General features: G+C 36.7%; 1 protein-coding gene and 1 pseudogene across 1 annotated transcript; one reads left to right on the top strand and one right to left on the bottom strand.

Moving 5' to 3' along the window:
* The first annotated feature begins 1,677 nt into the window (after positions 1-1,677).
* Positions 1,678-4,395, top strand: LOC103959507 (annotated as a pseudogene).
* Positions 4,396-4,732: 337 nt separating this feature from the next.
* On the bottom strand, positions 4,733-23,486 carry LOC125473887 (leucine-rich repeat receptor protein kinase EMS1-like). The gene is made up of 10 exons (XM_048577298.1): positions 23,197-23,486; positions 22,848-23,078; positions 22,045-22,352; positions 21,635-21,978; positions 21,160-21,361; positions 20,759-21,027; positions 20,309-20,495; positions 20,102-20,188; positions 19,744-19,856; positions 4,733-5,041 (listed from the first exon to the last, which is right to left on the bottom strand). The coding sequence occupies exons 1-10, from the start codon at positions 23,484-23,486 to the stop codon at positions 4,733-4,735; spliced, it is 2,340 nt and encodes a 779-aa protein (XP_048433255.1).
* Between the last annotated feature and the right edge of the window lie 447 nt (positions 23,487-23,933).

Here is a 23,933-nt window from a genome sequence, read left to right as displayed (position 1 = left end):
TTATCTGAGTTGTCTAATACACCCCATCCAACCTCACACAGTTGGTCGACTCGTTACATTATCCGATTTTTCTAAGACACCATCTACATGGCTTTCTAGATTATTTGTATTTAGTATGTGTTCATAACGTTGTATATTTTTATGTAAATTATTTTCTTCTTTTTCTATTTATTTTGGATAGGGGTGGGCATCAACCAATCGAACGAAAAAATTGACCAACCCAAAGCATATTAGTTGGTTTGGTTTTGAACAAGAAAAAAGTCGAACGATTTAAAAGCCGAACCAAACTGATTTATTTTTGGTTCAATTTTGATATTATTGAAATCGACTAAAATCAAACCAAATAGACCATGTATTTTTGTAATTATTAATTACACATGTCCATGGACGGATCCATATAGGGACCCGGGAGGTCTCGGGACCCTCCGGAAGTCCGAAGAAACACTTGTGATCGACCTTCGGGACCCTTCAACAATTTGGGCAGGTGCAGCGGAGAGGCTTGTTGCCTCTATGGATGTGCATGCAACAATGCTTACAAAGAAGAAGAAGAGGTTTCTAATTTTTGTTTTAATCCTCCAAATCATCGTAACCTCCCAATTTTGAACTTAAGTTATCCCATCCCCCAGCACCATTTGCTGTTCCACCACCTCTAGCTGTCTAATTTTATTTCTTCCAAATTCATTTAAGTTTTTTAATCCTAAACTCTAGTCTCAACTCCCAATTGTAATATATATGTTACATTAACAAATTTCATCTTTGTAAAGTCATTAATATCGTGTTATTTTGCTGAAGAGAATTTGTTGGTTTTATTACCTTTGAGATTAATCTTGATTATTATTATTATTATTATTATTATTATTATTATTATTATTATTATTTTATTTTATTTTTTTTAAAGTGGGACAACCAGTGGTAAGCCACGGTTATCCATCCTTTCTAGGGGCCTAGAAGACTCACAACGGCATTTCAGCTTTCTCATGGCCACAGTCAAGCAGACTCACTAGCTTGGAGCCTCGAACCCGGAACCTCCCTATTTTTGTATTTTAAGAGCCGAAATTCGCGCCCTGACCACTTGGCTACTTGATGTGGTTGATTAATTTCGATTATTCAATAAACCAAATTCAATAAAAAAATAGTGCTATGCAACCAAACTAGTCTAATATTTTTTTTTTTTGAACTTTTATCTTGGGACCCCCTGATCTTGAAATCCTGGATCCGCCACTGCACATGTCAACTTATTATAGGTTATTAAGAGATCTTACAATACACATTATGAGTTACAATGACTATCAACGTTTAGGAGATTTACATGTATTATATACTTATGTAGGTTATAATTAAAAAATTGTTTGCTTGTATGAGATTTTATTTAATTGAAACTTATTTCTATTCGATGTGAAGAACTTTTTGTGTTCCAAAAAATGTAGTCTTTTAATTGAATTAGAATGCGTGAAATGTTTAGATGTTTAGAAGATTAAAACTCTTGAAATGTTAAAAGTTTTTTTTATTTTTGTATTGAGTAAGCTTAAACCGACTAAACCAAACCGAATCAAATCAATTAATTATGATTTAGTGTAGTTGGATTTCAATATTTATATTGTTCAAAATCCAATCAAACCAATCCGTTAAATATTATATGATTCGGTTATATTCTCAATGTCAAACTGAATCAAACGGGTCTACGCCCATCTTAATTTTGGATGGCCTTGAACCCGGTCTAATAATATCCTTGGAAAGGCCCTCAATCCAAACATGGAGAGTGCTCGTGAGTCGTAACTGGGATTTTGCTCGTGAGAGTCGTAACTGTTTGCTAGCCCAGTGGAAGAAGAAACCGTTGGTTTTCAGCCCTTAATTCAAACGTGCCACACAGAGTCTCCCAAAACATGGACATGGATATCGACGAAACAGCCAAAGGTACACCCTTTTCTCCAAAACGCCACGTTTAATAATTCTGGGTCGTCGTCACCTTCCATTAAAAAAACCTGTATGCACTTTTGACAGGGGAGGAAAAGCAAGGAAAGCCCGTCGTAGTAATATTGGTGGGTGGGCCCGGAAGCGGAAAGTCCACCTTCTGTGATCATCTCATGCGGTCCTCCTCCGCTCACCCCCTGGTTCGCGTTTGCGAGGTATATCTATGTGCACACCATATGTTCGATGAAATGGCTCAGTGAGCTCAAGATTAGTATTTTCAGTAATTCATATGATACTCTGGATACTCCGGATTGCTGTTCATATGGGTTATTGTTTTTTTTTATGCTGTTAGGTTCTCATTTTTTATGTTTTTGTAGGATACTATAAAAAATGGTAAAGCCGGAACGAAAGCGCAGTGTATTGAGAGTGCAATGAATGCATTGAAGGATGGGAAGAGTGTTTTTATAGATACGTGTAATCTGGAGAAAGAACAAAGGGATGGTTTTGTGAAGCTTGGTGGTAGTACCCAGGTGATGTTCATGCTGTGGTGCTTGATCTTCCTGCCAAGCTTTATACGTCACGGTCTGTGAAGAGAAGGGAAACTTGCAAGGTGGGAGAGCGGCTGCGCTTGTGAATAGAATGCTGCAGAAGAAAGAACTGCCTAAACAGAGGGAAGGGTTTGCTAGAATCACTTGTTGCCAGAGTGAGAGTGATGTTCAATCTGCCGTTGATGCATATAGTGGACTTGGTCCGTTGGATACACTTCCCAGTGGTTATTTTGGCAAGAAGAACACCGGTACGAAAGTACAACTAGGTATAATGAGGTTCTTAAAGAAAACAGATGGTCCTGCTAATACTGAATCCACTTTGAAGAGTGTACCAGATTCTAATGCTTCTCGAATTACGGAAGAAAAGGATACCTCTTCGAAGGGAACAGGTTCATTGTCTGAAAATTCTGGTAAGGAGTCAAAGGAAGGTGAAGAGCTATTTGTAGGCTCTGTTGGCAGTGATGTTTCTCTAAACGATTCTGCCTCTCCCTTCAACTTCTCCCTTGCTTAGTAGGGAAGGGGTAACCCATGTCATACATGTTGTTGGACCCAACATGAACCCACACTGACCAAATTGTCTGAACAATGACTATAGTAAAGGCTGCAAAGTTCTCCGGGAGGCTTACACTTCACTTTTCGAAGGTTTTGCAACAATTGTGAGGACCCAAGCAAAGTCACCCAAGGGAAGCATTGAGAACCTACAGGCAAAACTGCCAGAGTCACAAGAACATTCTGACGGTGCCTATAGAAATCATTTTACAAACAGCGATCAAAAGACTAAGAGAGAGGATCCTCATAAATACAAGAGGAGCAAAAGAAGTAAAGCATATCAGGATGATACTGAAGATTCTAATACTGGTAAACCAGACCTGAGCAACAAGTCCGGTGGAAGCAGGACTAAATCCTGGGGGTCATGGGCTCAGGCTCTCTACAACACTGCCATGCACCCAGTGAAGCACAAGGATGCAGTACTAGAGTTATCAGATGAGGTCGTTGTGCTGAATGATCTTTATCCAAAGGTAAATGATACCTATTTTCCATATATTGTTTATCATCCTCTTCTACTTTCTGTCTGACGAAAAAAAAACATTCAGAATTTCTCAGGCAAAAAGGCATGTTTTGGTGGTGGTGGCGCGATGTGAAGGTCTTGATCGACTGTCAGATGTTCATAAAGAACACCTTCCATTGTTAAGGACGATGCATGAAGTTGGTTTGAAGTGGGTTGAGAAATTCTTGCATGATGATTCATCTTTGGTCTTTCATCTTGGATATCACTCGGTACGCATGCTACTTTTCTTAGAGCATGCTATTATATTCGTTTTACCCAACGTTGCCTTTCGAAATCCTTTTTGCTAAAGGACTCGTGAGTAAACATTAATACATCAGACCAGATGTAAATAATAAATTGTGTTTCGGGACATCATCTCTTGCAGGATCCCTCAATGCGACAGCTGGATCTGCATGTGATCAGCCAGGATTTTGATTCAACACACTTGAAGAATAAGAAACATTGGAACTCCTTCAATACTGCTTTCTTTCGAGTCTCTCTGGATGTGGTAGAGGAAGTCAGTAGTGATGGAAAAGCAAAGCTAAAAGATGAAGATAGTCTGTTGTCTATGGAGTTGCGATGCCACCAATGTAGAAGCGCTCACCCCAACATACCCCGATTAAAATCTCACTTTACTAACCGTCAAGCCACCTTTCCAAGCACCCTGCTCCAAAATGGTCGTCTTGTTCGCGCACCAAGCAATGTCAGCATTGTCCGTAGGTGACAATCCATCGCATCTCATCGAAATTTTGTTGTATATAAACAAATGCTGTCTGGTGGCTTAAATGTTATTGCATTGAGATCCTTGGTATGGCTTTCCATGATTCTCAATTTTCACAAATTTGTGTTCTCGTAGACGTAAGTAGTAACAAAATGCATTTTCATGTACTCATTTGATTACTATTTCGTTTTTAGTTGTCTAATTTACAGTGTTTTTGAATTGTTAAAACAACAAAAGTCAACAATCTCTTAGAAAGCATTAGGGATCTAACTAAATTGTGTAATCACCCCCTTTTTTGATTTTTTCTTCAAAGTGACTTCATCTCGTGAGACAAGTTTTCGACTTGCCCTAACCTAAACTGCAGAGCCGTCTCAATACAACTTAGTCCAAAGACGAAACTGAAATGAGGTTTTCCTAATTTAGTACACTATCAGTTATCACTACCAAAAACTAAAACTTTGCTCATCACTACTTGTTCCTCTTTTTCTTGATCGTTGTTCCTGTTCACAGTCTGTGTCTTGAAGACGAGCAATCAGCACTCCTCCATTTCAAGAAGAGACTTTTGTCCAATTGAATTACGGATAGAGATTGAAGCTTAGCGAGGGACTGATCAACAGGACCTGAAAGAAGAGTGTCAGACAAGCTCAACACCCTCTCGTTTGGGTGTGAAGATGATATCGCTTGACACCACTTAATCCCCTGTGCTGATATATTCACACCATCAAGATACAGCTCTATGAGATCTGTGAGGTTGTGAAAAAGCATGCTTAAATTCGGGCTCTCAACTGGAATTTTCCGAATTCCTCGATGAGTCTGAGGATTGTAATGATCATGATTGTATTTGAACACAAGTATTGGTGTACAAGTATACAAGAAAATATAATGTGAAAGATATGATTACAGAGAATAATTAGACTTCGCTGGAAATCTGGGATTGACCAGATTTTGTCGGGCTTGCTTCTATCAAAAAGGCGTGTAGGTGGATTGACTGCGTCCTCCCGGGGGTGGGTTGCCATTAAATTCTTCAGGCCATTATAAATGTAGCGTCAGGCGGTGGAATTGTGATATTGTTGCGTTGACTGACTTATAGACTTCGAGTCTTGGTTTTTTTTTTTTTTTTTTTTTTTTTTTTTTTACAATGGAAAGATAATTACACATGATTTTTATCTCCTAGACAAATGTCTTTTTATTTGAAATCATATAATTTCTTTCTACATTCAATTTATTCTCTACACATATCTTATTTATAATTAAACTATCAATATCTTTTTAAAATTTTCCATCATTGAATTGAATAATTTCAGCAAAATGAAGGAAAAAGATCAAATAATTTCAGTAAAGTCGTTACAAAGCAAGTGGGAATTTGTCACATGAGAGGATACTAATGATATAATTGGATTTATCCATGACATTTGTGAGATCGCTTTTATGGGTTGATGTTGATTTTGAAGTCTTGATTGGTTTGTCTAAATTTATGGATTTTGAAGGGGTTTAATTTATTTTGAGTGAAATTCTTTAAAATTTCAGAGGGAAATGTGAGATTTGTGAATTCTTAAAATGCAGTACGAAACCTCTCCAATTCGAGGGACGTGGACATAATTCGTAATGTATTCTAAGCATTCACAAATCTCACTTCTTGTATTACGATTTTGAGCGAATCATCTAAAATATCTAGACATGTTACTAAACATGTTAGAAAACTAGGTAGGCTTCCCTTAAAGATGTTACCAATGGTATTTTTATAAAATATGGGATAAAAGTCTCGTGTTCTGATGATCTCAATGGATTTAGCCAAAAGTGTGGATTTCATATGGTATGAAAAGTTCTATATAATTTTAAAATTTAAAAAAAAAATTGTATTTCACTTTAGTGTAATGCTAAAAAGACTAAATTTGCAAACCAAATGATGTGTCATCAATAGAAATAGTCTTGTTTATCAATGCTTAAGTAATAATCAAATCATCAACTTCCATGTCATTTAGTTTACAAATTTAGTCTTATTAGCATTACCCTTTTATTAAAGTCCGATTCAATATGAATATGGAGCAATGCCCGTGGTCCGCACACAATAATAAATGTTTCAAGTATAGTTTTCCCTGTTTTTCTCAAGTTAAACAGAATCGGCAAGATCCTCTCTTGTTCTTGCTACTTGGGTGTCCCTTGGTTTGCTAGAATAGATGGCATTACTGTTTTTTGCTAGGACTAGTTAGATGCGCCAATCAGACCTTCCCCCACGAGGACAGAAAAAACCAACGACCACGAACACCAGCACAGATGAAAAAAAAATGCAAAAATCTTTCTTAGTCGCAAGAGTTTTCTTTATAAATTTGTAAAGTCCTTATAATTTTGTCTTTTAAGAATTCTACTACATTATCTGATTTGTCCAAAACACCATCTTCTACAATATTTGCATTTAGTACATGTTCGTACCCTAAATATTCTCATATAAATTATTTTCTTTGTTTTCTATTTATTTTGGATAGGAGTGGATATTGAACTGACCGATCTGAACCAAATTGGTTGATTTGGTTTGGTTTCAACCAAGGAAAAATGCCAAACAATTTAAAATATGAAACGAATCGATTTACTTTTAGTTTGGTTCGGTTTTGATACTTTTGAAACCGATCAAAACTAAACCGAACCGACCATGTATCTTTTAATTATTAATTTGTTATTTCACAAATGTCAACTTATTATAGGTTATTTAGAGACATTACTATACACATATTATAAGTTGTAATGACTATCAACATTTAAGAGATTTATATATATTTTATATTTATGTGAGGTTATAATAAAAATTTTGTTTGCTAGCATGAGATTTTATTTAATTGAAATTTATTTCTATTCCACTTGACGAACTTTTTATGTTCCAAGGCTGGAAGAGGTAACTGTATAGCAAACATATATAACAACTTTTCATATGTTTGAAGAAAAAAACTACATGCATGTGGCAAGTACATAATTTGAATTGAAGAGCCGTCTCAATGCAAACCTAGTCCTAAGATGAAAATGAAATGAGGTTTTCTTAAATTAGTATGTAATTTTTTTTATAAGCTAGTGAAACTAGAAAACTTTTCAATTCAATCAACCACCATCTCCACAGCAGAGTGAATTTAAGGCACATTAGATGAGATTTAGGAGAATGGTGAAAATGCAGTTGATTGGTTAGTGGGGTTTTAAATTTCCAAGTTGCCCTGATTTTGATTATTAGCTGTGTTACTTTCTGTTATGACTTACAATTCAAAATTCTAATGTAGAAATTAAATTTGTGTTACCTATTTTGTTTAGGTGTCATATTTAGGTTCGAATTTGATTTATGTTGCATGAACACTCTAAATCTTGGAAGTGTTTGAGCGTCCGACACATCAACACGCCCAGACACATGCCTGGACAAGATTTGGACACGGTCAATGTTTCGGACGAGACGCCGCCTACCAATCCCTCAGCCTTCAGGACTTAGCCCGTCGTCCACTTCCTAACCCTGATCCCTAAACTCCATGTTTTCACCTCAAACAATGGCGACTTCAAACATGTTTGCATACCTATATCGTCAATTGGGACATCTGCATGATATCTACATGCACACCCTGTCAAATTTGGATTTTGGGTGTTGAGCCATAGCAGCTGCTCGAAGAGGAAAACAGAGGAGAGAGATTGGGAAAGAGGTAGAGGACGAGAGTTTTAGTTGGTGGGTCCGAAATTTTAATATTTTATCGTGTTTTTTATTTTTTAAATTAAATATAAGGGTATATAGTAAAAAATAGAAATTGTAATTTATAACATTAACTTTTTAGTTTAATGTGCAGAATTGTGTAAGTGTATTCTACATGTCAAAAGATGAGTGGGGAAGGCACAAACCGAAAGGTAAATTGGGAAAATAGTTGGAGTAGGATTCTCTCACGTTTTTGTTCCTTTCTACTTCCCTCTCTTCCTATTTAAACAATCATGAACTCACGGTTAATGTACATCAACATTTTATATTAATTTTATGCATAAAGAAACAGAATAAATAGAGAAATTTTATATAAAAAGAAAAAGAAAAAAAATAGAAAATGTGAGAGAAGAGGAAGGAAGGGGATAGAAAGAAAAGGGGAGAGAATCCTAGTCCAAAAAAGTTAGCATTCCTCTCGTTTTAAAGATAAGTAGTATTTATCATATTTTAATCACTGTGTTCTACAAGTGTCCGTGTCTTTATTTTTTAAAATTTACCGTGTCGCGTATTACAGTATCCATGTCCGTGTTTGTGCAACTTAGGATTTGATTTATTGGTTGGATCCATTGCTTGGTGGAAATATTTTGTTAATTATCTATTTGATTATGATTTAGATTTGCTTCCAATTAGGATTATGATTCTCATTGTAACCTAAGTTCTATGCACTATAAATAGGACCTTCTGGTTAGTTTATTTTGTGTGCAAAAATGAGGGAGGACAAACAAAGGCAGAACAAAGGAGAAGAAACAAAACAATAAGTACAACTATTGCTTCAATGTTGATTTCCCATTTGATTTCGTTTCCTTGTTGACTCTTAATCTCGACAGGTTACGATGCTGAAAGCAACTCCATAGGACAAAGAAGAGGGCATAAAATTTCGCCTGTACAGAAATAATGTTCAATTTCGACACTGATAAAATCTCAATTAGTCATCATCCAAAGTAGTTGGTTTTCTATGTTTAGTGCAAAAGAACAAATAAGTCATCATCCAGAAATAACAACAATAAGAATAAGTAATCGTCCAAAAATCAAAGCAAAATAGTATGAATTCCCTTTAATATTCATAAGTTTATTTGGCATAACCAACTGTTGAATTTGTGGCTCATTTTCTTTAGACCACGTGAAAACAGATTTGAGAGTTAAACATTCTATTTGTAAATTGAGGGTTAAACTTTGATTATAATCTTTATTTTGATTATTATTGGAAATTCCTTGCTGTCTTTGAACTGGACGTAGACTTACGTTGAACAAATATAAATCTTTGTGTCATTTTAAATTATTTGTTTTGTCATATTTTTCGTATTAATTCATTGGTTTCATATGTGACACTTCCGCACAACGGAACTTCGACGGTACAAGGAAATTTATTGCAAATCAAGCTGAGAAATACAAAACAAAAATATTCTAAAACAAACTAGAAGGGCATAATTAAATTAAAACGCTACACAAAAAATCACAGTTCTTATGTTATTGGGACTATTTGTGGGGTCTATCCACGTTGAATTTCGGCGATTTTTAACAATTTATTTTTCAGAGTAAGATTCTCTATTCATTTTTTTTCCCTTTCCTTCCCTCCTTTTATATTTGAACATGATTAAAATACGTCAATATTTTATATTACTTTTTTTTATATAGTGAGAGAGGCAAAATAAAAAGTATGAAACGAGGGAAGGAAAGAAGAGGAGAATAGGAGAAGAGAGAATCCTACTCTTATTTTTTCTCAAGTATTGGTGACTCTTGCGGTCAAGTTGGATATTGGCATTAACACTGGCGGCCGGAGCTAACTCAGCAATCAAGCAAAAGAGGAAATCATTTTGGATAGCATAATCTATGTAAGAAGCTCAGGGAAAGTGAAGAGAAATGTATTGGGTAAGATGGCTTTAAATATTAATGATCTTATGGAATATTTGAAAAAGCGTCCATGGATGGTGGTTGGCTTGATTTATCAAGTCTTTTCTTCTCTTTTCCTCTCTCCATTAACCAGAAAAGAAGGGCATTATTATACAAAATGATCTCTGAGATTTGCATAATCAATAGAAATAATCTCTGAAATTGAAAATCAATAGAAATGGTCCTTAAGATTGTCCACCATCTATGATTTTGGTCATTCCGTTAAAAAAGATTTTGGGCAATTTTCAAAGCTTTATAACTCAATCGTTTCTTAACCAATTTTGACTCATAATATATCAAAATGAAGATAGGAAAGTGTAGAATAAGATTATATCTATTTCGAAGCCCAATGTTTGTCAGAGATGGCCTAAAAATAGTCTGAAAAGTGACTGGCAAGTGGGAAAACTAGAAAACTCGCCGGAAACTGGGTAAATTTTAAACATTCATAACTTCTTCAATATTCAACCAAATTGAGTGATTCAAAAACGAAAGTAATACTTCTTGATGAGACAAAGAGAATGGTACCTTTTTCTAAGGCTAAATCACCATGGTTTGGTCAGACAACGGCTCGAAAGTGGCTAACCATTTTCGAGTTAGCCACTTTCGAGCAGTTTTCCGGTAAAACCACGGGATTTAGCAAGATACCATTCTCTTCTTCTCGTCGAGAAGTATGATTTTCGTTTTCGAATCACTCGATTTCGTTGAGTATTGAAGAAGTTATGAACGTTTAAAGTTTACTCAATTTCCGGCGAGTTTTCCAGTTTTCCCACGGACCAGTCACGTTTCAGGCTATTTTCTGGCCATTTCCGGCAATCATTGGACTTCCAAATGGTATAATCTTGTTCTTCACTTTATTATCTTCATTTTGATATATTATGGGTCAAATTTGGTTAAAAATCGATTGAATTACGAAACTTTGAAAATTGCCCAAATAGTTTTTAATGGAATGACCAAAATCATGGATGGTAGACAATCTCAGGGACCATTTTTATTGATCATGCAAATCTCAAGGACCATTTTGTATAATAACCCAAAAGAAGGGGAAAAAAGGATGAACTTGGGAAAGGAGAGTGGGGACAGGGCCAGCACTGCACTGCGTGTAAGAAAGGATTTTATTGTGAGTATGAATACTGTTTCGGAGAAATAAGAAACCGTGTATGCATTATAAGTAATTTGATAACTCTCCATATTATCAATTAGTTTTATTGTATAACCTCAACTTTCTTCACGTATCAGAACAAGTTATCAAATGTGTGAAGCCTAATAACCAACGTGCTCTAGTGCCATGTCTGAGCCTATAGTCGCATGAAATCTATTGTCGTTTAGATGAGTTTAGTTGTTATGATTTCGTTTAACTGGTTAGTTTGTTAGAACAAAGCATTAGCTTTTCTATACAAAAAAGGAAGCAGTGGAATTATTATCATTACGTTAACGTCCCCTTGATAAAAAGACAACATTAGCTTTACTTAGGCATGTCGGTCTACAAGTTAATCTCTCATTTTTTATGTGTCATTTTCTTTTTTACCTAATCCTTTTGGATATTGTTTTCTGTTTTGCAACTTTTCTTTCAAGTTATTACCTTTTAGGTTTTACTTTGGAGGGGGTTTGGTCATATGTCCCTCCTCTTTTTCTTGTATTTTCTTTTTCGAGAGGGGTAATGTTTATATATGCCCTTCTCCCCCCTCTTTTTATTGTATTTTTCTTTTCAAGAAGGGTAAGGTATATTTTCCCTTTCTTTTCTTGTATTTTGTCTTTTTTAGGGGTCAAGTTTATGTTCCCTTTTGACTAGTGTAACTTTTTATTTTTCAAATCAATAAAATTCTTTGTACTGTCGAAGTTCTCTTAAAAAAAAAAAAAGAGAATAGGTATTTCTTCTTGCTGCCGACTTGACTTTGAAGTGTTATTGCAAGGCCGGCCTGGACAGCAGGCCCCTCAAATCCTTGTACTTTTTAAGGAAGATAAATATTCCATGTAGTTTTGGGGTTAAATTTTTTAAACATAAATTTCTCAACTCATTTTGAGAAGATGTTGAGGAAATCATGAAATCAACTTGAAAATATAAGAAAAAAGGAGAAGAATGTTGTCTTAGACAAGAAAGGAACATCATCACATGAAAAAATGGCAATCGTGACGGGAAGAATGGCATCTTAATCATTCTAGTATATTCTAGATTGTTTAGAATTGAGCATTAGACCTTTATATCTTCAAAAACGTACAACATTCTCTCATACAGTTGTATGTAATTTGTAAACATTTATATATAGACACACGTGCATTTAGAGGTTGGCACGAGGTGCGATCCGATTAATTTGTGGCCAAAAACCAGTAACGATCATCCATTTAGAGGAAGCAAAAGCAAAGAGCTAATTTTTTCAGAAACCAATGCTAAAACAAGGGAGAACAAACAAAAGAAGCATAGCAGAATTCCCATTGAATGTGGAGATATAAGAAATAACATGATAACCCCCTTTCACCAATTCAAACAACATGATAACCCCTTTTCCTTGGTCTTGTGTTTGAATGTCCATCCTATAAAAGTGTTAAAAAGGAATTCAAAACTCATGCACAACTGCACAAGGCATTGATTAGTAGGCTTGTTCCTTTTTTTTTTAAGAAACCTCGACATCACAAGAAAATTTATTAACCATAATGCAAAAAGATACAAAATAACTTCCAAAACTAACTACAACACAAGTTATAAATTAAAATGTGAAGCCATAAAGCATAGTTTTAGTTAAAACTAACTATATGGTTTCCATCTATTTCTCTACCTTCTTCTCCCTCTCGGAGGTGTGTGTGTGTGTGTACAACTTCTCCTTGTGATACAAGGAGCATTAAAGGTAATTAGTATCAAACTAGGAAATACAAACACGGACACACAAATATGTATAATACATATATATATATATATATATATATATAGACACACACACACAACTTCTCCTTGTGATACAAGGAGCATTAAAGGTAATTAGTATCAAACTAGGAAATACAAACACAAACACACATATGTATAATACATACATACATACACACACACACACACACACACACACACACACACACAACTTCTCCTTGTGATACGAGGAGCATTAAAGGTAATTAGTATCAAACTAGGAAATACGAACACATTCCTAACACTCCTTGTGATACAACTCATGCTAACACTCCCCCTCAACTTGTCAAGTTAGTCCTGAAACCTTCCAGCCGAGACCGCATGTGTCAAAACATACGCCAGATGATCATCTGTTTTCACAAACGGAATGCCAACCAGCCTAACATCCAATTTATCTTTTATGGAGTGATCTATCCCAACATGTTTCATTCTATCATGTTGTATTGGATTATTTGCTATCTCTCGCGCCACATGATTATCACAATACAACAACATAGGTCTTCTGGATTTAAACCCTATCTTAGCAAGCCGAATCCGAAGCCACATAAGTTCACAAATACCATGTGCCATTCCTCTGTACTCAACTTTTGTTGAAGACATTGTCACCACATTCTGCTTCTTACTTCTCCAAGTTACAAGATTACTAGCTACAAATGTAAAGTAGCTTGAAGTAGGCCGTTGATCAGTAATATTTCCAGCCCAATATGCATCCGTTTACCTTTTCACTTCCATATATTCATGCTTCTTGTTCATTAGTCTTCTCCCTGGAGTCCCCTTCAAGTAACTCAATATTTGCATTACTGCTGCCATGTGATCCTCACTGGGTGCATGCATAAACTAACTCACCACACTTACTACATAAACAATATATGGCCTTGTGAGCGATGAGTAAATCAACCGCCCTATTAACCTTTGCGATCTCTCCCCTATTTGTTGGAACTTGATCATGATAGATTATAGGATGAAGATTTTGCACAATAGGCGTATTCACTGGTTTACACCCTAGCATACCAGTTTCAGATAGAATATCCAACTCATATTTCCGTTGTGACAAGTATATTCCTTCTAGAGACCTAGCAACTTCAATCCCTAGGAGGTATTTGAGTCCTCCGAGGTCTTTCATCTCGAAATCGGAAGACAAGTATCCTTGCAACGGTTCAATTTCTATTGTCACCTGTGACGATCATATCATCCACGCTCTAGGCAATTGCTTGACACCATACAGTGCCTTCCAAAGTCTATATGCTTTCCCAATGGAATTTGCAACGCCCTATCCTAGTGGAAAATCCATATACACCTCTTCCTCTAAATCTCCATGCAGAAATGCATTTTTTACATCAAACTGTCACAAAAGGCCAGTCAAGATTAGCATCAAGAGGTAATAAAACTCCGATGGTATTCATTTTCGCAACGGGAGAAAATGTTTCCTGGTAATCTACCCCGAACCCTTTGGCGACTAACCTTAAGATGTACCTATCAATTGTTCTATCCGTCTTTTGTTTGATAGTGAATACCCATTTGCACCCCACTGATTTCTTCCCCTTGGAAAGTATAACCACGCTCCATGTTTTATTCTTTTGTAATGTTTCCATCTCAACTTGCATTGCTTTAGTCCATTTCAGATCTTTTAAGGCTTCTTCCACTCTGGTAGGTAGTCTCCATGTGCTTAACAAGTGCACATTATTTTGACGAATGTCAATGAGTAGATACATAGTTTGTAATGGGGTACTGCACCTTTCTTTTTGGAGAGTACCTGTTTGATGATTTTCCTCAATTTTGTCGAGAAGGTAACACATAAAATGGTTTAATAATATCTGAGTGCGAACCATGTTCTACTTCGCAGTTGCTACTTCTTTATCCATTTAACTATGTAGCCGTAATTATCAAACTAGGCTTACTAGGATGAACTAGGGGTGGGCACAAGCCGAGCCGAGTTGGGCCCAATTTTGAAGGGATCAGACCTGACCTGGGTTTAAAGGAAACGAGCTGGGCCGGGCCGGGGATTATATTTTCTAATATAGGAACCAGACCTTATCCGGGCCGGTTGAAATGGGCCGGTTCAGGCTGGATCCACAGGTCCTTTTTTTTTTGTTTGGAAAAAAAATAATAAAATTTTCACAGATTGCAAACTGCATAGATTGCAACTGCATAGAGTCATAGACTGCATTTATGCAGATTTTGCACAAATTCACCATTATTCACATTGTAACATCCCACATCGCCCAGGGGAGTGATCCTTATATGTATATCTCATCTCTACCTAGCGCGAGGCCTTTTGGGAACTCATTGGCTTCGGGTTCTGTAGGAACTCCGAAGTTAAGCGAGTAGCGCGCAAGAGCACTCCCAGGATGGGTGACCCATTGGGAAGTTCTCGTGTGAGTTCTCAAAAACAAAACCATGAGGGTGTGCTGGGGGCCCAAAGCGGACAATATCGTGCTACGGTGGTGGAGCGGGCCCGGGAAGTGATCCGCCCTGGGCCGGGATGTGACACACATCCAATCTAAATACAAAGTCCAACATCCAAGTTCATAGATTAACAATACATCCAAAATAACAATATTACATTGTCCAAACTCTAAAAATCAAATCAACATGCAAAATATCCGAAAGTCCAAGACATCCAAATTTCAAAGTCTAAAAATCAAATAATCCAAAACAACATAGACATGACATCCACAATAAATTCCAAATTAACATCCAAAACCACATCCAACGTCCAAGTTCCAACAACAATCCTCATTGAATCTGTAAGCAAAAATAGAATATAAACATGACATTTTTAACTTCCAACATCATATTATCCTCATTGAATCATTGAAATTAAAGTTTATTCGTTTGAGTTTAAAATATTACTGCAATTCCTTTTCCTTTATTCGTTCAAGTTGTTTGATGAGCTTCAATTTCAGGAACACTTGGGAAATTTACAATAAAACTGTATGATAAATGATATTTAGGAAATAGAGGTATTATTAATGAGAATAATATCTTTCCTTTATGTAGATAGACTTCTAGAACCTCATTAACCCCAAAAACTACAAACTATATCTTTATCAATATCCCTATTTTTCAAAACATTACATAAGCATGTTAAAGTTTAAACTTCATAGGTGAAACTGTGAAAGTGTTTATGAGATTCCTGAGAGCAAAAACACGGTTTCCAATCCATAGTTTTCATTTCTTCAGTAGTGGTCACACAGTCTGAACATTACAGCTTGAGCTCGTTTTTGTGTCTGATTTTTTTTAGCTCTGCTTTTATAGGATCATGAACCCTAGTTCGATCATCGTGCACCCTAGATCGATATTGATCACTATCTTTGCCACCAAGCCTAACATACAGAATAATAATAATATGAAATTAAAAGGGGAAAAAATTGCAAATACGAATAAATATCTGTAAATATTGTCAAACTCAGAATGGGGCTTGAAAGCTCCATGAAAAATGATTGTGATGCTGATGCAGGCCAAGATTTTGACCAGTTTTTGCATCCAACTCAACTCAAAAGGAAGAAGAAATGTATAGACTCACACTATCTAGTATTTAATTTCCTTAAGAACTTAGAAGTTAGAAGGCATCAAAGCTTGCCAAATTACTGCAAAATTAACTATAGTAACCTAGTTCGAAAACCCTAAAATCCCAAATTCCAATTTAAAAACCCTAAAATCCCTACACCCGAAATTCAAATTAATAACAAAACCCTAATTCAAAATTACCTAAATTTTAGAGGGATGATGGCTGGTACCAGTGTCCTTGACGACAGTGATGGATGGGGTGATGGCGGTCGTGACAGCAGGGGTTGCTATCGAAGATGAAAGAATCGACGGCGAGGGTGATGGCCTGGGTTCTCTAGGATGTTGTCGAGTAGGATGATGGGTGGTGCTGTTGTGTTCGCCGAGGAGAATCGACGGTTGGTGAACACTGTGAGGAGGGATGATTGGAGTCGAGAGGAGTCGAGCTGTTGAGAGATTGAGAGTTTGAGAGTGAAAGTGAGAGTTGAGACGAGAGAGAGGGATAGAGAACCTAGGGTAAAACTAAAACTAACGGTTTAGATTAGAGATGGTAGCTTATTCATCAATTTGGTTTGTCCATTTCAATTACAAACAGACCGGTCCAGGTATCCGCGGTTCCTATACTTGAGGAACCGGCTCTAACCCAAAATCTCAAAGGCTAGCCGCGGCCCGTCTTGTTTCTCTTTTTTAAAATAGGAACCGGCCCATACCCTTTCCGAACCTTAATTATCCACCTCGATCTGCGGTTCCTATATTCGTTTGCCCACCCCTAGGATGAACAATCCCAGACGTTTGGGCTCTCGGTTTAGCAGCTGTCTCCAATCCAGGCCCACTTGGGCCGACATTAATTATCCCACCAGAGAATGGTGAAAACGGTGCAGCGGCTTGATCTTCACGTGGCCCATTTGGGCCGTCACCATTAAACCTATTTAGGCTGTACTATGTGCGGCGGCTTGATCTTCACGTGGCCCATTCGGGATGTCACTATCTGGGCAGTCACATGGCCCATTGGCATGATCTACATGCGGGCCATGATTGCTAGTACGGTCTATGTCGGTCGGTGCCGCTAGGCAGCTGCCATTATCTCGGTCTTGAAGCCCATTTGGGCTTGCTTCCGCAAGAGAAATCTCTGTTATGCGAACCCACCATAGTCGTCAATAAAATAGTGGTGATATCAACGCATCTTTTTAATTTTCAACTATTGAATTGAATGAATTAAAAAAAATTAAAGAACGAAAATTAACAAGAAATGTGTGGAAAGCAAAAATGAGTGTATGGTATCACCACCCAAATTCATATATGGGTTGTATAGGAAAATGGATTCCCCCCTAAATTCTGTTGAATTTCTTGATTGGAAGTCTACCGAATCTAAAAAGGTGACTAATTTGAGAGAGTTTTAATAGATTTTACTATTTTATATAGATTTTGGTAGATTTACATGTCTTCTTATTATAGATTTTTATGGATTTATGAGGATTTCTTTCATAAATTTCTTAAGATTTCTTTCCGTACACAATCCAAAAAGAATTTATTTCAGTGCATAACTTTTTAGTGACAACATAAAACAAATTTGCATCTATTTAAATACAATCAAATGATCATTCAAAAAATAAAAAAATAAAAAAGGTACTACTAAACTCATCTCGTTTTCTTATTTTCCCACCCCATTATAATCCCGTACACTATAAAAGTTTTCTAAAAATCTAAAACTATCTTCCCTCCCACCATTTTCCCCTAACTATCCCTATTAGCTTATTCAGTTTTTTCCAGCCGACGGCAGTAAACCAGGCGCACCCCTGTCTTTCCCAGTCTATCTCAAACAAGGAAAACAGGGTATTGAGATTGTAGATCTTAAAACTTGAAATTAAGTTCATATTAATGGGTTTTTAGATTGAGTGAAGTAATTGATTGCTTATTCTACGATCTGCATCTCCGATTTTTCAAGCTTATTCTACGATCTGCATCGCCGATTCTTCGAGCTTGATTCCACAATCTATCGCAACCGTAATCGTCATTGGAAGCTAGGTATGCTAAAATTTTGGTAAATTAATTTTCAGTTTTGGTTAGGGTTCTTGGCGAACCAGTTTCGGTAATCTAGCTTTGAGTTCCGATGAAGAATCTTGGTTTTGTGGCGTTTAATTGCATGGCTGATTCAATTTTAAAGCGCAAGTCCAACTACAGTCTGAATCGCAATTGCAGTCATCATTACAAATAAGCTCAGATCAGAAAATCGCTTTTCTCTCTTTTCCTCTGTAAATATAAGATGAACTAGTATTGACTATTGACATAGCTTGAAGTTTTCAATAAACATTTCCTGATTTAATTTGTATATCGGAAATGAGAAAACATATATGTATGTATATATGTATTTTTCTTAATGCACTACTGCGTAATGTGCATGTAGGATCTTAGAACAGTCATATGGCTGTTTTGGTATTACTAGCTGAGAGATATCATTAGGAAGACAACAACATCCTCTGCAAATCGAACATGTTAGAATCTGCTCGTCCTATGCTTTGTCTATTAAATCTTGTTAAGCTATGCCACAGATTTGATACTTTCTTGTGTTGTTATAAGCTCAAATCAATGGTGGGTGTTTGTGTTTTCTGTTTCTTCTCTCCGATTTGCAATTTCATTTCATTCCTGCGAGTATGAACCAGTTGTGATTGGGTTATCTGATATTTCTTTCCTGTAAGTATGAACCAGTTGTGATTGGGTTATCTGTTTCTTCTGTCCGATGTTTATGCATGTAAGCATGCCTATCAAAAACATTTGTCACCAAGAAGGGTGATGTTTTCTTCTTGATATTGAATGAAGTAATAGTCGGTTTTTTGTTTGTGTTACTAATGATTTGAGTGATCCAAATCCCATTATTTTTAGGAAACATGAACAGCAGCCATCTTTAATTGGGCTAAACTTCAGTGATCCAATTCCTCTAAAGTTGCACCACTTCATGTTGAATTGCTCCAGCCCATCACAGCTCACGGTCCACTCGGTGATTCGTTGTGTTTCTCCAATTTGACTCAAATTCCATGCTTTGTTCACAGATTATCTTTTCTACATAACTCATATAAAACAAATTATTTCAGCAATTTAACATAAAATCAAAGCTACTTTTATAGATAAAAAGAAATACAAAATATACAACCCAACTTATCTTTTATTAGTCCTCGAGTAAAACATTGAACAAAAACAAGAAATTAACTAAAACAAAAAGCAAAAATCAAGGCTCACTTTCGCTGGCGAAACAATTACATTGAGCATGTGTAACAAGCCTTTAAACCTCTAGGTGTCCCTAGTAGGAGGAGTTGTGTTTCCTGAGGGTTTACTAGTTACGTTACCCCGAAACGCTTTATGTGAACATTCCAACTTCACCACCTCTTATTTATGTGAACGTGCCTTCTGTGAGGATCAATTCTTTCTTCAAGCTCAGGGAATATCTTAACAAGGATTTTATACATAGTCCTGTAATACCATTTACTCCATCGCTTGCACAACACAAGTGACCCAACGAACAACTGCAAAGCCAGACACAAATCCAATTTCCACACTGATAAGATCCCAATCAATCTCATCTCTAGAATTTGGATGGTTTCCATTTGCTTGTGGTGGTGACAATCCTGCATTGTTATTAATTGTCAGTGGAGGCCCCATAATCCTTTGTTACCCGTAAATGATTCTTTTGGAAATGTTGAAATTTGGGTACCAGTTGGGATCTTGCCGACAAGTTGATTATTTGAAAGATTCAAGAATGCAAGGAAATTAAGCTTTGCCAACTGTAGTGGAATTTCCCTGCTTAGTTTGTTCTATGAGAGGTCTAACGACTCGAGTTGATGCATGTTGCCGAATGACATTGGGATTTTGCCTGTGAAAGAATTACTAGACAAGTTAAGGAAATACAGTGACTTAAACTCTCCCATTTCCTTAGGTATTGGCCCATTGAAATTGTTGCCTGAGAAATCAACCAAGGTCAAGATAGTTAGAATCTTAACCATATCCATCCTTGAACCTTTTCCGGTAATTGTTATACCATCGTGAAAAGAAAAACCAACCCCCGCTCTCCCTCCTTTACCTGAAAATTCTAGGTGTCTGGCCTTGCCAAGGGAATCATCTGCATTAGCCCTCATTGCCAGCCATGTTGTCAAAGATCTTCTCGGTATTTCACCACTCAAATTGTTGTGAGCTAGGTCTATGACTTGAGGCACTGGCCAAGTGCCATTGGTTTTGGGACATGCAATGCCTCCATAAAATTTGTTGGACTGCAAATGAAGAACACGCAAAGTGGATATCTTCTTCAAAAAACAAGGAAAGGCATCTTTTATCTGATTGTTTCTAAGGTTTAAAACCTCTAATGATGTGCAGTTGGCTAGAGATTTTGGAAACTCATCCGATTTTCCCCAAGGTCTAAAGTGTGCAATTCACTTGATTCTAAAAACTCAAAATTTGAAATAGTTCTGGTGAGGTTGTTTCTCCTCAAATTAAGTACTCCCAGACTCATTTCTGTAAACAAACATTGAAGAACCTTGCCACTCAAGGAATTATTGGACAGATCAATAACGTCAAGAACTCCATTGCATATTGATTCTGGAATGATGCCATGCAAGTTATTGTTTGAAAGAGATAAAAACTTAATGTCCCAACAGAAAAGGCCTATGTCAGCTGGAATACTACTGGAGAAATGATTGCTGGAGCAATCTAGGTAATAGACATTTCCGAATGTGTAAGGGATTTCGCCTTGGAGTTGGTTTGAATGAATATCAATCTCCCCCGCAGTAGGATTATTAAAAGGAACTTCAAGAGTTACGAGGGAGTTACAAGAAAGATTTAGGGAAAAAAAATAACCAAATCCAATTGGGTATCTCATCTTGAATATGATTTTTGAAAGGTCCAAATAAGATAATTTGGATTGGTTTCTTAGGAAACCTGGTCTTTTTGTCAACTTGTTAGAAGCCAAATTCAGTGCACCAATTTGAGGAAATGAGGAGTATGAGGAATTGGTACCATTGTACAAAATCTGCAAGCTATTGTACGAAAGATCAATATTGGTCAGATTTTTTAGATGATGAGGACTATTGAAAGGAAAGGCACTGAAATTGTTTGACGACAAAGAGAGCTGCTCAAGCCCCTGAAAATTAAAGATAGACAAAGGAATTGGACCTTCCAAATTATTAAAACTCAAATCAAGGGTAACTAAGTTGGACGTGACATTAGAAAACCCACTGAGTTGACTAGAGAAATGATTACTGAAAACCACAATTTCTTGCACCAAGGGGAAAGAAAACAGAGACGACAAAATTTGACCTTCCAAATTATTATAACTCAAATCAAGGGTAACCAAGTTGGAAGAGGCGTTAGAAAACTCACTGAGTTAACCTGAGAATTGATTTTGGGAAAGTACTAATTCTTGCAACAAGGGAAGAGAAAAGAGAGATGGCGGAACACTCCCTTCAGGTAGATTGTCGGCCAAATGAAGATCTGCTAGATTAATAAGGTTTTCCCATTGTATAGAACTAATTGCACCGTTGAACAGGTTTGAAGACATGTCCAAATAAACCAATTGTGTTAGATTCTCCATTGATTTTGGAATTGATCCAGTGAAATTGCAGTTGAAAAGATCAATTCTCTCCAAATGCTTGAGGTTTCCAATAGAGCCCGGCAATAACCTTGAAAAATTTGTGGCGTGTAGTACCAAGGACTGAAGAGATCCATTGTTTGGAAATTCCGGCAAGGAGCCATGAAGTTCTTCATTAAATGAAAGGCCAATAATTTGCAGAGTAGGTACCTAAAAGATCTCTTTGGGAAATGTACCTCGCAACGAACAACCGGAGAGACTCAAGGAAGTCAACTTTGCAAAATTCACAAAGAATCCTGGAAACGGAGTAGGAACATTGTTACCATCCCAACTGAACTCCCTCAAGTTTGTAAACTTTCCAATTGCCGATGGAATGTGAGAGCCATAGCTAAATTTTTTATCCATGTGAGAGCCATAGCTAAATTTTTTATCGGCTAAATTGAGGGTTTGAAGATGCTCAAGATCAAAGAGACTGCTGGAATTGTCAATCCCATTGGAGATAGATTGGTTGCTAATGCTAAGACCAACAACATGTCCATTAGTACTGCAAGTAACACCGAACCAAGAATAACAGTCAGTACTTGAATTCCATAACATGAACTTAGGTGGGGGAGTAGCTACCAACTGGGGATCATGGAATGTAAGGGTTTTCTTGAGATTGAGCAATAACAGTTGCTGGTGTTGAATACAATGGTGGTGAACTGCAGGGGTGGTATTAGCACATGTAGTGGTGATAATGGAGATATTGAACAAGAATAGGAGGAAGAAATATTGGAGCAAAGTTTTCATTTTTCAGACACTTAATTTGCTAAGCTTAATTAGCAGAGAAAGTAATAAAAAAACAATTGGACAACTGAGAACAACGGAATTGGACCAAGGGGAAAGAAAACATAGACGATGGAATTGGACCTTCCAAATTATTATAACTCAAATAAGGGTAGCCAAGTTGGAAAAGGCGTAAGAAAACTCATCGAGTTGACCAGAGAATCGATTTTGGGAAAGTACTAATTCTTGCAACAAGGGAAGAAAAAAGAGAGACGGCGGAATACTCCCTTCAAGTAGATTGTCAGCCAAATGAAGCTCTGCTAGATTAATAACATTTTCCCATTGTATAGAAATAATTGCACCATTGAACAGGTTTGAGGACATTTCCAAATAAACAAATTGTGTTAGATCCTCCATTGATTTTGGAATTGATCCAGTGAAACTGCAATTGAAAAGATCAATTCTCTCCAAATGCTTGAGGTTTCCAATAGAGCCCGGCAATAACCTTGAAAAATTTGTGAACCTTATAACCAGGGACTGAAAAGATCCATTGTATGGAAATTGCGGCAAGGAACCATGAAATTCTTCATTACCTGAAGGTCAATAATTTTCAGAGTAGGTACCTGAAAGGTACCTGAAAGATCTCTTTGGGAAATATACCTTGCAACGAACAATAGGAGAGACTCAAGGAAGTCAACTTTGAAAAATTCGCAAAGAATCCTGGAAATGGAGCGAAGACATTGTTAGCATTCCAGCTGAACTCCCTCAGGTTTGAAAGGTTGGCAAAAAATCCTGGAATTGGACCCGAGATATGATTACCATCCAATTGAATCACGGATAGAGACTGTAGCTTGGCGAGGGACTGATCAGCAAGACCTGAAAGAAGAGTGTTAGACAAGCTCAACACCCTCATGTTTGGGAGTAACAATGATATCGCTTGACACCACTCAATCCTCTGTTCTGATATATCCACACCATCAAGATATAGCTCTGTGAGATCTGTGAGGTTGTGTGAAAGAGCATGTTTAAATTAGGGCTCTTAAGTGGCGTGCACCCTTGATTGTAAGATTGAGAAATATCAAGGATAGCCAACCTTCTCAATTGTGAAATCTCAACTGGAATTTTCCTCTCATAGTCATAATAGCTATATGATAAATTTAGGTACCTTAAGTTTGTAAGCTTTCCAATTGCAGATGGAATGCGAGAGCCATAGCTACTTATATTGCGGAAAATTCTATTTTAATCATTGTCTAAGATTACTTGTTGAATAAGACCTTGTCTAAAATTAAAAATTAATTCTAATCCTTGGTATTTAATTGTAATTTTTGAGTAGCAAATAGGTTGTAATAATTATTGAGTT

This window comes from the organism of the source record quoted next, unplaced genomic scaffold (assembly GCF_019419815.1).
Source record: "Pyrus x bretschneideri cultivar Hongxiangsu unplaced genomic scaffold, Pyrus_bretschneideri_v1 Contig11, whole genome shotgun sequence".
NCBI lineage: Eukaryota > Viridiplantae > Streptophyta > Magnoliopsida > Rosales > Rosaceae > Pyrus > Pyrus x bretschneideri.
The sequence above is the reverse complement of the archived record's forward strand: the minus strand, read 5'-3'. Positions and strand labels throughout refer to the sequence as shown.